At 42.7% G+C, this 14,299-nt stretch overlaps 1 protein-coding gene across 1 annotated transcript in view; it reads left to right on the top strand.

Annotated features, from left to right (window-relative positions):
• The first annotated feature begins 564 nt into the window (after nt 1-564).
• The window catches only part of MOB1B (MOB kinase activator 1B), a 50,146-nt gene continuing 36,411 nt past the window's right edge, over nt 565-14,299 (top strand). The window contains exon 1 of the mRNA XM_079778713.1: nt 565-795. Within this exon, the coding sequence (XP_079634839.1) occupies nt 782-795 (14 nt within the window). The 5' untranslated portion in view covers nt 565-781. The remainder of the gene's footprint in view (nt 796-14,299) is intronic.

Raw genomic sequence — 14,299 nt, 5'->3', positions numbered from 1 at the left:
AGCAACAGGGACCTTGAAAAATCCAGTTAGATCCTTCCCGCTCTTCTGGCAGAACCACGCTCAAACCATGCTACCCAGATGCAATTTCCTCCTGTCTTTGTGTAGCAGTAGATAGACTCCATAACCCTTCATCACCGTCTGCTGGCATTCCCAGTGGGCAAGATTCTGATGGCATTCCCATCCCTCAGAGCAGGGCCCTGACATCCCCGAGTTGAAGCCCAGGTCCTTCCGGAAGGATGAAAGGCACCTAAGCGCCTCGGAACACTCGGCCACAGCCCCCCACCCCGGCGGACAGGCCCCGGCCCGCACCGGCCGCTTTGGCGTCCTCGTCCTCGCGGGGCGTGCTGCGGCGCGGCCAAGGCGTCCAGAGCCGAGGGACCCAGAGCCGCAGTCCGTGGGCCGGAGTGGGCGCGCGTCGCTCTCGCGAGAGTTCGCGGGGGTGGGGGCTGCTGGGGGCCGGCGAGGAGGAGGCGAGGGGTGGCACTGCGGCGGCAGCGGTGGCTGTTGTCAGGGCCCGGCGAGCGCCCTTTCCCCGCCTCCCTCTCCTTCCCCTCCCACTGAGCGACTCCGGCCGAGCGCTTCCCACTTCCGCCCCCTCTGCGTGCCATAGGAACTGGAGTAGCCGAGCAAGTTGCGGCCGCGGAACCGCCGGCGCTGCCCTGCACCGCCTCTCCTCGCCTTCCTCTCCTTTTCTCTTCCTCCCGGGCCGCCGCCGCCGTCGCCGCCGCCGCCGCGTCCGAGGCCTTGCGACCACCGACCCGCAGCCCGCGCCGCGGCCGACATGAGCTTCTTGTTGTGAGTAGTCAGGCCCCGCGCGCCGGCTTTGTTCATGCGACCTGGGCCGCCGCCCCCGCCCGCCCGTCTCGGCCCGCGGCCCCCGCCCGCCGCGGCCCGCGCTGCCCGGCTCGGGCGTTCCCACCGCGCGGGGCTCCGGGAACCTGCCCCCGCGCTCGCGCTGCCCGGCCGCCGCCGCCTCCCCGGCCCGCCCCGAGCACGCGGGGGACCCCCAAGTCCCGACACACCCGGTGCCTGCGTTCGCATTTCCCCATCGCCCCAACCTCGCCCTCGCTGGGGTTTGTTTGTTTGCACGCTCTGGAGAAATACCGCCCACTCTCCGCAGGACCCACATCGGACGCGTGCCGTCGCCTGCTTCCGTCTCCTGCCCATTGCTTTTTTTCTGTGTCCCAAGCACAGAAGATAAGAGCGCCGTACTCCCCACCTCCCCCCCACCCCCGGTCACCCCAGGACCCTTGGCCAGTAGGGTTAATGCTTAATCAACTTCCCTCTTAGGTTTTTAGGAAGTTGGGGTGACAAGTCCTGTGGATGTTCACACACTTAACGAGGCTGTTTACGGGTCAGGACGCCCTGGTGACAGCCTGATGGAGTCTTGGGGTCTGGAGCAGCTTCTTGCTTCAAGTCACATGCTTTCCTGAAGAATATGGGCCTTCTCTTTTCCGACTACCACCCACCAGGGCTTGGGTAGTGTGCCCTAGGCTGATTAGGTCCCCTGGGGACTTGTTTTGCAAATCAGCTGTAAATGACAACTTAGTTTAGTACTGGCTGTCTTTTCCCTTCCCTTACTACCTTCTCTTACTACGAGACACGTTGGGGGCGGGGTGTGGGTAGAAAGATGGGATGGCCAGATAGGGGTATGGAGGCAGCAGACAAGCCTCACGTCCTCGGAAAACAGGACCTTGCACCCTGCAGAAGGCTTCCTTGTGATTCACCCATGTTTAATCTGTGGTTAGAAAGCTAGTAAAAGCTCGGAGGTTGAAACCCACCCCATACTCTGCTGTTGTGCAGAAAATATCATTTAATGATAATTTTCTGTTCTGATGCTCTTTCCCCACCTTACATAATTTTTAGTCATCACCTTGGCACTTGAATCCTGAGAACTTAACCCTTATTTTCACATGCTCATATCTAGAATATTAATTCTTTTTAGGGTGTTGAAGCAAAATTGAGAGATCACAGAAGGCAAACCTGCAGACAGACATTGTAACATGCATAAGGGGCCTGGCTTTTGTCATCCCGCCTAACACATTTGAGCTTGTGAAGCCTTTTTTTTGGTCTCATCCTAGAAGTTGAGTTTTTCAGATAAATGGTGATAGTTAAGAGGACTGGGTGACTTCAGTCTTTGTTTTCTATTTTAGTTTGAGTCAACATACCCAGGCATCTCAGCTTGAAACTTCTCATCTTGAGTCTGTTTGCATTGCTGATGTTTTATTTCTTCAAGAACTTAAAAGCTATCTTCAAAATAGTAATATAGGTGATGTCCATGACTGCTGCTGATGGGCTTGTGTCTCTTGGAACTCAATTGTTTGAAGCAGGGAAGAACTATATTTGGCAGAAATTTGGGGATGGACAAGGTTTTGGTGGTATTTTCTGAATACAAATGTAATATTTTTTACATGGCTCAGTATTTATTAGCTACAGAAATTCAGAAATTCAATGGATAAGTTCATTTCTCCTGAAACATATTAGCTGGTACAAAAATCTTACCATTGTATATATATTCTCTCTCTCTCACACACACATATATATATGTATACACACACACACACACACACACACACACACACACACACAACATTAGAGGGTTTGTACTGTTTGAGGCACAATTTTTCAGTCAGGTCGCATATTACAGTTAATACTAGTAGATTCTCAACATCTTTAGCCTGTGTGCTTAGCAATCCAAAAGAGTAATCCAACATTTTTGGTTTTTGTCCACCAAGACGTTTAAAATCTGAAGTGAAGACATCGTAGATAAAAATTATTAGAATGTAAAGAACAAAGTTTTGGTTATTTCATCTGTTTGTTATTTGGTATGGTTTTCTGAAAATTATTTCTATACCATCAGGTGAGCAAAGAAAATAAGAGTTGCAATTTAGGAGTTAAATAGCAAATACTTTCTTCCAGTTCTTGGAAGCTTCCTCGTAAGGCAACTATAAATGGATGGAGCTCAGGAAATAAGGGCAATGTGAGATAGTGTTAGAAAAGGCAATGACTCATAACTCATGAGGGCTTTTAGATAGAAGGAAAGACTTTTAGTTAAAAAAAACAAAACAAAACATCATTCAGCCTGGCTTGTTTGGCTGAGTGGTTGAGCGTCGACCTATGAACTAGGAGGTCATGGTTCACTTCCCAGTCAGGGCATATGCCCAGGTTGCAGGCTCCATCCCCAGTAGGGGGGTGTGCAGGAGGCAGCCTATCACTGATTCTCTCTCATCATTGATGTTTCTATCTCTCCCTCTCTCTTCCTCTCTGAAATCAATAAAAATATATTTAAAGAAACACATTCATTGTGCCAGGCACTGATACAGGCATTGGGTATCATTTGTGGACAAATTGGATAAAAATTCCTGCATTAGTGGAGCTTACATCAAACAACCATATAGTATGGTAAGCGGTCTTAAAATGCCAAGGAACCAAGTAGAACAGGGTGAAGAGGTTTTTTTGGATAGGAAGGTGAGGTAGATTAGGTAATCCCCAGAGGGTGTCCAGATAATCTGCATCAGTGACACGTTTGTGTAGCTTTTTGTACAAATTTGCAAATAAATTTGCACTGCATATGTAGATCTGACTGGGACAAAGCTGTGGTTGTGCTGCAAATTGGCCTCCATGCATCTTCAGATTGAGCTAAACTCCCAGATGGTGCCTAGGGAACCTTCACAGGAACCTAATTTAACTTTGTAGAATCAAATTTTTAAACACAGCTTCAGGACCTGCTGTGTGCTCTAGGCGTTGTGCAAGAAGTGGGACTTCAGAGCTGGTAGACAGTTTATAAATAGTCCTCTATAATAGATGTAAAGCAGTCAGTGGCGGTCCAAAGAATATGGAGCAATTTGATTTGGGCTCAGGGAAGGTTTCATGAAAAAAGGGATGGATATTTAATGGATGATATAACAAGAGTTCTCTAAAAGGGAAGGGGACATGGGAAACGAGAGATTTCAGTCAGAGGAAACATGGAGGCCTGAAATTACCTGTGAATTCTCAATTTTCAGGTTTGTCCAAGAGGCTGTTGAATTTTGAAGCTAGATGGGCTCTTTCAGTAACATAACTTACCCTTTTTTTCCTGAAATGGTAAAATCACCAACTTCAGGTTACTGGCCTAATTATTTGTCCATAATAGAATTGGAACACTGTCTCTTGACTTAAGAGTTTTTCCCTCCTCTGACATTTTAAGCATATAAAATTCTTAGGATCAGAGTGAGTTCTTAACAGTTATTCAAAAAGGGTGTTGAGTGTTCTCTGTGTTTCTAGCATTTTTAAATTGCACGTATCTTCTGACTGATGGAGTTCCACAGAAACGTTTGACTTGGAACAGAGTTAAAACTAATACAACTAACTTTAAAATGCAAGTCTGTAGGAAAGGTGATTTAGGAATGAGAATGAATATAAACCAGGTTTATTTCTGTATAGGAAGAAACAGAGATAGGCTGAGAAAGGAAATATTTGTTGAACATTATGCTACAGAGCTTCCATTTGTCTTTTCAACAGAATAGCAGTTTAGTAAAAGAGATCCAGGATTTCATTGTGTTTGTATGTGTCTGTCTCTTGCTTTTCTGTCTGCTTGTCTCTCCTTCCTACCCTCCTTCCCCCAGCATCTTTGTTTTCTGGCAAATGATTTTAGTGCTTCAGTATCTTCACCTGTGAAAAAAATGATAATAATAAAATAGCTAGCTAAGTACTATATGTCAGGCATAGCAGATGAAGAAACTGGCAATGAGAGGTTAAATAATTTGCACAAAATTATGTAGCCAGTCAGTGGTATAACTGGGATTTGAATCCTGGCAAACTAGATCCGGAGATCTTGCATCATACTGCCTTATCTGCAATTGATAAAATTATATAAAAAGGTGGTATTCACATCTTATTTTAAAGAGAAATCTTATGTTACTAGGTATTAATATCTCAAATTGCTGGGATCATTTTGTAAGGGTCACCAAGAATATAATGGTGGAAGAGAAAATAGAAACCTTTAAATTTAATACTTTTAAATTATTTTTTTACTTACATTTTTAATGTAAAAATGATAAACATGGTGGAGAAATTATGAAATACTGCTAAGAAAATGAGGCAAATAGTCACTCATAATCACACCTTCAGGGATAACTGTTATTTGTGTTTTATGTCAATAGTTATAATTCTGCAACATCATTTTGAATGGCTGTCCACTAAGTATTACCTTAACGGTTTTGTTATCTGACAGTGTGGTTTAATATGTTATGCTCTTTTGGTGGGAGGAGTGGAAGTAAGTATGGTCATCTTTTCAGAACTAAAGTTTGGGGAATTGCAGACAGTTGGCTGGTCTTAGTTTACTCCTCCCATCTGATATAGGATTGCTTTTGTTTTACATTATTGAGTGCAAAACAATTGCTATGTGATTACTTTCATCTTTATTGCCTTTTTTTCTTGATGTAGTTGCAGAGTTTTTGTACCTTTGGAGTTTCTGATACATGAAAGAACATGTAGACCTTCTCTTCAATTGTATATTAGAATTGAAGCAGAATAGCTATGAATTATTACATGAAAAATGGTATCTGTTAAGTGAAAACTTTTTTTTAACCCTCCTTCCCACATTTCTATATTTTTTCTGATATTCCTGTGTTTAGGACCATACCTCAGATGTTGGAGGATTAGAGATACTGAATGTAAAAGACCTCAGTAAATTGTAATTATGTGTGCAGCAATGATACCTAGTTCATTACCAATATCTCAATAGTGCGGTGATTGCTAGTAGCTGTTACTATATTTTATAAACATTCATCATTTCTGATTACTTAAGTTATAGCCAATTTCTGTGGGTTTATTATCATATGTATCAGTGCTACTTTGATTTTTCTGAGGATTTTGAAGGAGAAAAAAGACAAGCAGGAGTTAGAAGATAAGCAAATATTATTTGGTAATAGTTTAAGTATCCTATAGCCAAGTAGCCTTATTGTTACCATTATTTGTGATGAAAGATTGAATTTCTTATTGCTATTATTGTTTTATCTTTCTGCCTAAGTCCTTTTGTTGTTTTCAAATTGAAATTTGATGAGAATAGTTTAATAGTTATATTGGGTATTAGAAAGAATGTTTTTTGTGTGTTTCTTTGTAGAAAGAGATCATGGTATAACTTAAGTACTTTCTTAGTATTCAGTGTAAACACAGAATAATTAAATAGAAGCAGGAGATGTGAAAGTCTTTAATAGCAACTTTTTTTTTGGTTATCTTGCTGCCCAGATCATGTTTCAGACAGAGCCCCAGGGTGACCTTCCCACTCTAGAGAATTCTTCCTTTGCTAACACCCTGCAGCAAAGGAAGATTTAACTACTGAAATAGCTCTTTGTTTAAAAACTCCCTGTGAGTATGATTTTTACTCCCAGATGCCCGATTTCAATGTCCTTAACCTTTCCCCACACTCTGCCAAAAATATTCATCTGGCTCTCTTATTACCATTATTATTATTATTATTATTTTTAGTCTCACCCAAGGACATGTTTATTGATTTTAGAGAGAGAGGAGAGGGGAGAGAGACAAACATGGATCCATTGCCTACTGTACGTGCCCTGACTGGGGATTGAATTAGAAACCTAGGCATGTGCCCTGTCTGGGAATCAAACCCTCAATCTTTTGGTGCACAGGACAATGCTCCAACCAACTGAGCCAATCTGCCAGTCTGCCTATCTTACTTTTAACTCTTAGGAAATGGCACTTTTTAAAAAATATATATATTTTTTGATTTTTTACAGAGAGGAAGGGAGAGGGATAGAAAGTTAGAAACATCAATGAGAGAGAAACATCAATCAGCTGCCTCCTTGCACGCCCCCTACTGGGGATGTGTCTGCAACCAAGGTACATGCCCTTGACCAGAATCGAACCTGGGACCCTTCAGTCCGCAGGCTGATGCTCTATCCACTGAGCCAAACTGGTTAGGGCAGGAATGGCACTTTTGAGTCAGTGAATAACAAACCAGTTTGTCAAAACTGATGTTTAGAAACACATAAGTTGTGGTCTCTGCCTTCAAGAATCTTAAAATTGGAGACTAGCATGTGACATGGATATGCTCCTCAATGATTGCTTTTAACTCATGAGTTTTAAGTCCACTGGCTAATGAAGATTTAACATTATTATTTTTTAAATATATTTTTATTAATTTCAGAGAGGGAAAGAAAGATGAGAGAGAATCATTGATCGGTTGCCTCCTGCACACCTCTTACTGGGGATGAAGCCCGCAACCTGGGCATGTGCCCTTGATTGGAATTGAACCTAGGACCCTTCAGTCCGCAGGCTAGAATAATGCTAGAATATAATTTAAAAATTCTTTGTCGAGGTTTCATCCACTGAGCCAAACCAGCTAGGGTGTTTCAACATCATTGCTGTCGCATTTTATACAAATTTCTTTGCGTGTAAGTGTAAAATAGTTGTATTTGGTATTTATAAAAGTTGTAAGGTGTACCTAGTATATTCATGTATTCAAAATGGTATGAGTTTTGCAGATGTTTGTCTCTGTATTTTCGGCATGGGCCGCTTCTATTGGATGGATTTTGGGGGCTGCCCTGCTTGGTTTTGGCACTGCTGCCACTATCTCACCAGTCTAACTCTGCATTTTTTTAATAAGGTAAGGAAGTGGCTGGAATCCTTTGTCCCACAGATTGAGAGTAAAGTGGCCTAGAGTGGTGGGTATAAGGAGCCTCCATATTATCATTCCAGCCTCATAGGTGCCCTCCTGCCTTGTTCTCCCCCACAGAGCTCAGCCATTTTATTTGCATTTCTTTCAACATGTATTTCTCCCACATCTGCCTGCCTTTGTGAATGCCGTTCCTGTTATTCTGGCTGGACTGCCCTTCTTTTCCCCACCCTCATTTCTTTAGTGTTGGAGCCAGCTCTTTCCCTGACCTGTACCCCCTTGCCAATTTGTTAGATACCATTTCAATGTCCTCTGTAGCCCTTATTATATAGCCCTCATAAAAAAGATTGTTCTGGTCAGTTTTCAGGCCTTTCTTCTTCATTAGAGTGCATGACCTCTTTGAAGATGCATTAGTTTCAAAACTATTTTTAAATTTCTACCACCTAGTGTAGTGCCTAGTGTATATTAAATACAACTTTAATAAACTATATCAATGACATCTTCAAGTGTTTTCATGATGGTAGGTGGAGGTATGAGTGATTCTCTTCATTCTGCTCTAATTTCCCCTTTTCAAAGACTTCTGGGGAAATAAGAATAGACTAGAGACCCAGTGCATGAAATTCGTGTACGGGGTTGGGGGGAGGTCCTCTCAGCCCAGCCTGCACCCTCTCCAATCCCCGGGACCCCTCGGGACCACTGGCTCCTAACTGCTCGCCTGCCTGCCTGGTCACCCCCAACTGCCCCCCCTGCCAGCCTGGTTGCCCCAGTTGCCCCACCCTGCTGGCCTCGTTGCCCCTAACTCCCCCCTGCTGGCCTGGTCACCCCAAACTGCCCCCCCCCCCCCCCCCCGCCAGCCTGGTTGCCCTACCCAGCCTGTTGTTCAGTCATTTGGTTGCCCCTCACTGCCCCCCCTGCCGGCCTGGTTGTCACACGCAGCCTGTTTGGTCGTCCGTTCAGTTTTTCGGTTGCGACGGTTGCTTAGGCTTTTATATATATAGATAGCTCCTGTGCACAGAAAGGTTTGGGACACCTGTTTATTGGATTTCTATTTCACAATTTTGTAGAGACCTTGTTTTACCCTTCTTTCAAGGATTGGCATATGCCTGGCACATGTAAATTGTGTTCCAGTAGCAGTGAATGAGAGTAACATTTCCCTCATCCCAACCACCGTTGCACTACTAAGAATAATAATCATGAGAGCTTCTTGGGCTTTTATATTTATACCAAGCAAATCTTTTGAGCCCTACCTGGTTTGGCTCAGTGGCTAGAGTGTCGGCCTGCGGACTGAAGGTCCCAGGTTTGATTCCGGTCAATGGCATGTACCTTGGTTGCGGGCACAACCCCAGTAGGGGGTGTGCAGGAGGCAGTTGATCGATGTTTCTTTCTCATCGATGTTTCTAACTCTATCCCTCTCCCTTCCTCTCTGTAAAAATCAATAAAATATATTAAAAAAAAATCTTTTGGAAGGTTCTCCCAAAGAATTTCTTTCCTTTGTCATAGAGTGCTTGCTTCCATTGCCATCAACCTTTTTTTCTCTTTTATTGTAAAAGGAAAAAATAGTATCTTTTATGTTAAAATTTATAATGGAGCTCTTTGTTAATAAATGAAATTTAAAAATTAATAGTTGTGTGAAAAGTAATGCTAGAATATAATTTAAAAATAGTCAATAAATGTGTTTACAGTTACAATACTAAATTTTAAAATACTAATAACTTACTAGGAAAATATTACTTTCTCCAAGATGAGCACGGATTATAATCTGTAAAGGAGGACAAATTGAGATTTGTAACTCCAATAGAATTTCTTGTTTCTTAGTTATCTTTCTGATATTTTAATGCAAATGTTAAACTGATAATGCAAATAATAAACATGTTTGGGAGGTATATGGCATACGTGCAGCTGTAAATATGCAATAGATTCCGGAGGTAGATTTAATTTTTACCTCTTACTCTTACCAGATTTATTGCTTTTCTCATGAAGTCTGCTAGAGAGCTATGCCAGGAGTTTTTCTTTCTGGATTATTTCAAGGTGGGGATTTTTCCCAAAGCGTAAATAGTAGTGTCCAACTGTTAGTGAATCTGAAGAATATGCCTTTATGATATGGTTATTGTTTTTGAGCATTTATAGGTCAAACTATTATAAGCATGAGTAAGTTATATGTTACGACAACTTAGAACATTCTTTTTTTAAATTTTATTTATTTCCTCACCCAAGGATATTTTTTCCCATTGATTTTTAGTGAGAGTGCAAGGGAGAAGGGGAGAGAGGGAGAGAGAGAGAAAAAACCATCTATGTGAGATAGACATCAATTGGTTGCTCCCTCATGGTCCCCATTGGGGCGGTGGATGGAATCTCCAACCCAGGTATGTGCCCTTGACAGGGAATCGCACCTGAGACCCTTCGGTGCAAGGACCAATGCTCAACACTGGCCAGGCCAACTCAGAACATTCTTTATCATTTTATCAATAAATACTCTGTATAATTGTATATGTGAGAAGTCCTGCTAGCCTTAAAGAATTTGTTCGTTTTTTTTTAAATGGTAGTTCTGATATTTACATTTCACTTAGTTAAAAGAAGAAACTGGGGAGAAAATGGGAGGATTTTTGCATTTAGTTATATGCATTTTTTAAAAAATTTTATTTTATTGTTTAAAGTATTACAAATAGTAGTACATATATCTCCCCCCCCCCGCATTGACCTTCCCCCAGCCTCCCCTATTCACTGGCACATGCCCCCCCACCCCCCCAGTGTCTTGAGTCCATTGGTTGTGCTTATATGCATGCATACAAGTCCTTTGGTTGATCTCTTCCCCCCCCCCCCAACACTCCCCAGCCTTCCTGCTATAATTTGACAGTCTGTTCGCTGCTTCTGTGTCTATCTTTTTGTTCATCATGTTATAATGTTCTGTATTTTCCATAAATGAGTGAGATCATGTGGTATTTTTCTTTTATTTCACTTAACATAATGCTCTCCAGGTCCATCCATGCTGCTGCAAATGGTAAGAATTCCTTCTTTTTTATAGCAGTGTAGTATTCCATTGTGTGGATGTACCATAGTTTTCTAATCCACTCACCTGCTGATGGGCATTTGGGCTGTTTCCAAATCTTAGCTATGGTGAATTGTGCTGCTATGAACATAGGGGTGCATATATCCTTTCTGATTGGTATTTCTAGTTTCTTGGGATATATTCCTAGAAGTGGGATTACTGGGTCAAATGGGAGTTCCATTTTTAGTGTGTGTGTGTGTGTGTGTGTGTGTTTTTTTTAAAGAGAGGAAGGGAAATGGATAGAGAGTTAGAAACATCGGTCAGCTGCCTCTTGCACACTCCCCACTGGGGATGTGCCCGCAACCAAGGTACATGCCCTTGACCGGAATCGAACCTGGGACCCTTGAGTCCGCAGGCCGATGCTCTATCCACTGAGCCAAACCGGTCAGGGCCCATTTTTAGTTTTTTGAGGAAACTCCATACTGTTCTCCACAGTGGCTGCACCAGTCTGCATTCCCACCAGCAGTGCACGAGGGTTCCTTTTTCTCCACATTCTCGCCAGCACTTGTTGTTTGTTGATTTGTTGATGATAGCCATTCTGACAGGTGTGAGGTGGTACCGCACTGTCGTTTTGATTTGCATCTCTCGGATACTTAGTGACTTTGAGCATGTTTTCATATGTCTCTTGGCCTTCCTTCTGTCTTCTTTCGAAAAGTATCTATTTAGGTACATTGCCCATTTTTTAATTGGATCATTTATCTTCCTTTTATTAAGTTGAATAAGTTGCCTGTAAATGTTGGAGATTAAACCTTTATCGGTGATAACATTGGCAGATATGTTCTCCCATACAGTGGGCTTTCTTGTTGTTTTGTTGATGGTTTCTTTTGCTGTGCAAAAGCTTTTTATTTTGATGTAGTCCCATTTGTTTATTTTCTCTTTAGTTTCCATTGCCCTAAGAGTGGTATCGGTGAAGAAATTGTTTCGGCATATGTCTGAATTTCGCTGCCTGTGGATTCCTCTAGTATTTTTATGGTTTCCCGTCTTATGTTTAAGTCCTTATCCATTTTGAGTTTACTTTTGTGTATGGTGTAAGTTGGTGGTCTAGTTTCATTTTTTTGCATGTATCTGTCCAATTTTGCCAACAACATTTATTGAGGAGACTGTCTTAACTCCATTGTACGTTCATGCCTCCTTTGTCAAATATTAATTGAGCATATTGGTTTGGGTTGATTTCTGGGTTCTCTATTCTATTCCATTGGTCTATATGTCTGTTCTTGTGCCAGTACCAGGCTGTTTTGAGAACAGTGGCTTTGTAATATAGTTTGAAATCTGGTATTGAGATACCACCCATTTTGTTCTTCTTTCTCACGATTGCTGCAGCTATTCGGGGTCTTTTTTTTTTTTAAATTCCAGATGAATTTTTGGAGAGTTCTTTCTAGGTCTGTGAAATATGCCGTTGGTATTTTAATGGGGAGTGCATTGAATCTATAGATTGGTTTGGGTAGTATGGACATTTTAATGATGTTGTTTGTACCAGTCCATGAACATGCTATGTTCTTCCATCTGTTTATGTCTTTCTCTATTTTTTCAGTGTCCTGTAGTTTTCCGCATATAGGTCTTTCACCTCCTTAGTTAAGTTTATTCCTAGGTATCTTAATTTTTTTGTTGCGATGGTTAATGGGATTGCTTTTTTTAGTCTCTCTTTCTGTAAGTTCACTATTGGTGTATAGAAATGCCATAGATTTCTTGGCGTTAATTTTGTATCCTGCTGCATTGTCGAATTCATTTATTAAGTCTAATAATTTTTTGATGGAGTCTTTAGGGTTTTTTATATACAATATCATATCTGTGAATAAGCTGCAGCCAGCCTGGGCGCCTATGGCTGACCAGAGGGAGGGAAGCCCGGATCCTGGGTGCCTGTGGTCAGCTGGAGGAGGGAATCCTGGGTACCAGGTGTGGGCCGAGGCAGAGGTAGTTAGGGGCAATCAAGCCAGCTGGGGAGCAGTTAGGGACAATCAGGCTGGTAGGCAGAAGCAGTTAGGGGCAATCAGGCAGGCAGGTGAGCGGTTAGGAGCCAGCAGTTCTGAATTGTGAGAGGGATGTCCAACTGCTGGTTATCCCATGAGGGGTCCCAGATTGGAGAGGGTGCAGGCCAGGCTGAGGGACACACTCCCCGCTGCCCCCCCCCCCGTGCATGAATTTCGTGCACCGGGCCTCTAGTTTTTTATAAGAAAACAGGTTAATCCAAATTTGAGCTAGAAGAAACTACCTTTTATTTATTCATTATTATCAGTCTTCAGTGATATTCCAGATTATTCAGGTTATGCTTCTGAAGTATGCTTTAGCAAATCTTATTTAAATCTTTAATGTCTTTGACCTTAATTAGTCATTGGTAAAATTTATCTCTAAATCAGGAATTACTTAGTTCACATAGTTCTAGAAATTTCATTAGCTTTGAGTAGGTCAGCTTTTATGGAAGAGGAACAAATAGTCTGTTATTGCCTACTGTTTGCACTTGCTGCCCATTTTTACTCAGACAACACAACTTTTTTAACTGTGATGATCCTTTAGGTGAGCAAAGCACTGGGATGACACTTAGAACATCAGCTCCAAGGCCCTTAAAAAAATTAGCTCATGTCAATTATAATTATTCCTGTTTCTCACTTATCCACAGTGATGAATCAACATCTGATAGAAAATATAAGTAAAAGAGTTTAAACTTTCCTAAACATAGTAGTTCAAGGAATAACAACTTTAAAAAAGATCAACAGTTATCAGTTGCTGTATTACAAAGTAACTTCTGGAAAAATACCTACATGAGTAAGACTTGCAGTACCTGCTCCTAAATTGCGCATGGTAGTGGGATCAGACAAGTTAACACAATTCTCATAGTTTGGTGAATACAGTAATAAAAGACTGTATAGAGCACAGCAGTACCTGGAAGAAGGCATGGTTAATCCTTTAGTGGATGGTCAAGAACAGTTTCTCTGAGATGGTACCTAAATAGTTGCTAGGGAGAGGAAGCCAGGCTTTGCTATATGATGTCATTACCGGACACCCACAGCCATCGTTGCTGGGCTGGGCTGTGGGCCGCATTTTGCGCCACTGGGTCTCGGCAGCGTCAGCTGCGATTTGGTGGGCTGTCGCTCCGGGGTGGTGGCGGGGTCTGTGTCCCACTTGGGGGAAGCCGAGTGTTGCTTTGTCGGCGCCAGGTTTGCATTGCCATTTCTCTGTAAATGGCCAGTGCACATCACGGCAGCTCCTGCATTGAGCGTCTGCCCCCTGGTGGTCAGTGCGCGTTATTGTGACTAGTCAGATGGGCGGAGGGACACTTAGCATATTAGCCTTTTATATTTATAGATTTGTAAAATTGGGTTACTGTTTTCTATAGAGAGAACAGAAAAATGATTTACTCTTTTCTCTAATATGGCTGATCAAAATGTGTTTATTATTGACTAGAGGCCCGGTGCACAAAAATTCGTGCACTTGGGGGAGTCCCTCAGCCCAGCCTGCAACCTATCACAATCCAGGATCCCTCGGGTAGGGTCCCTAGGCCTGGCCTGAGATCAGGGCCTATTGGGGCTTTCCTTCCCCTGGCTGCAGGCAGCTGGCCCCACCCCCACCACTGCCACTGCTTGCCATCTGTGGCTTCCCTCTGCAGGTTACAGGCTGGGGTGTGATGGCTTGGCTGGCCTGGG

The sequence above is a fragment of the Cnephaeus nilssonii genome (genome assembly GCF_951640355.1).
Source record: "Cnephaeus nilssonii genome assembly, chromosome: 1".
NCBI lineage: Eukaryota > Metazoa > Chordata > Mammalia > Chiroptera > Vespertilionidae > Cnephaeus > Cnephaeus nilssonii.
The sequence above is the reverse complement of the archived record's forward strand: the minus strand, read 5'-3'. Positions and strand labels throughout refer to the sequence as shown.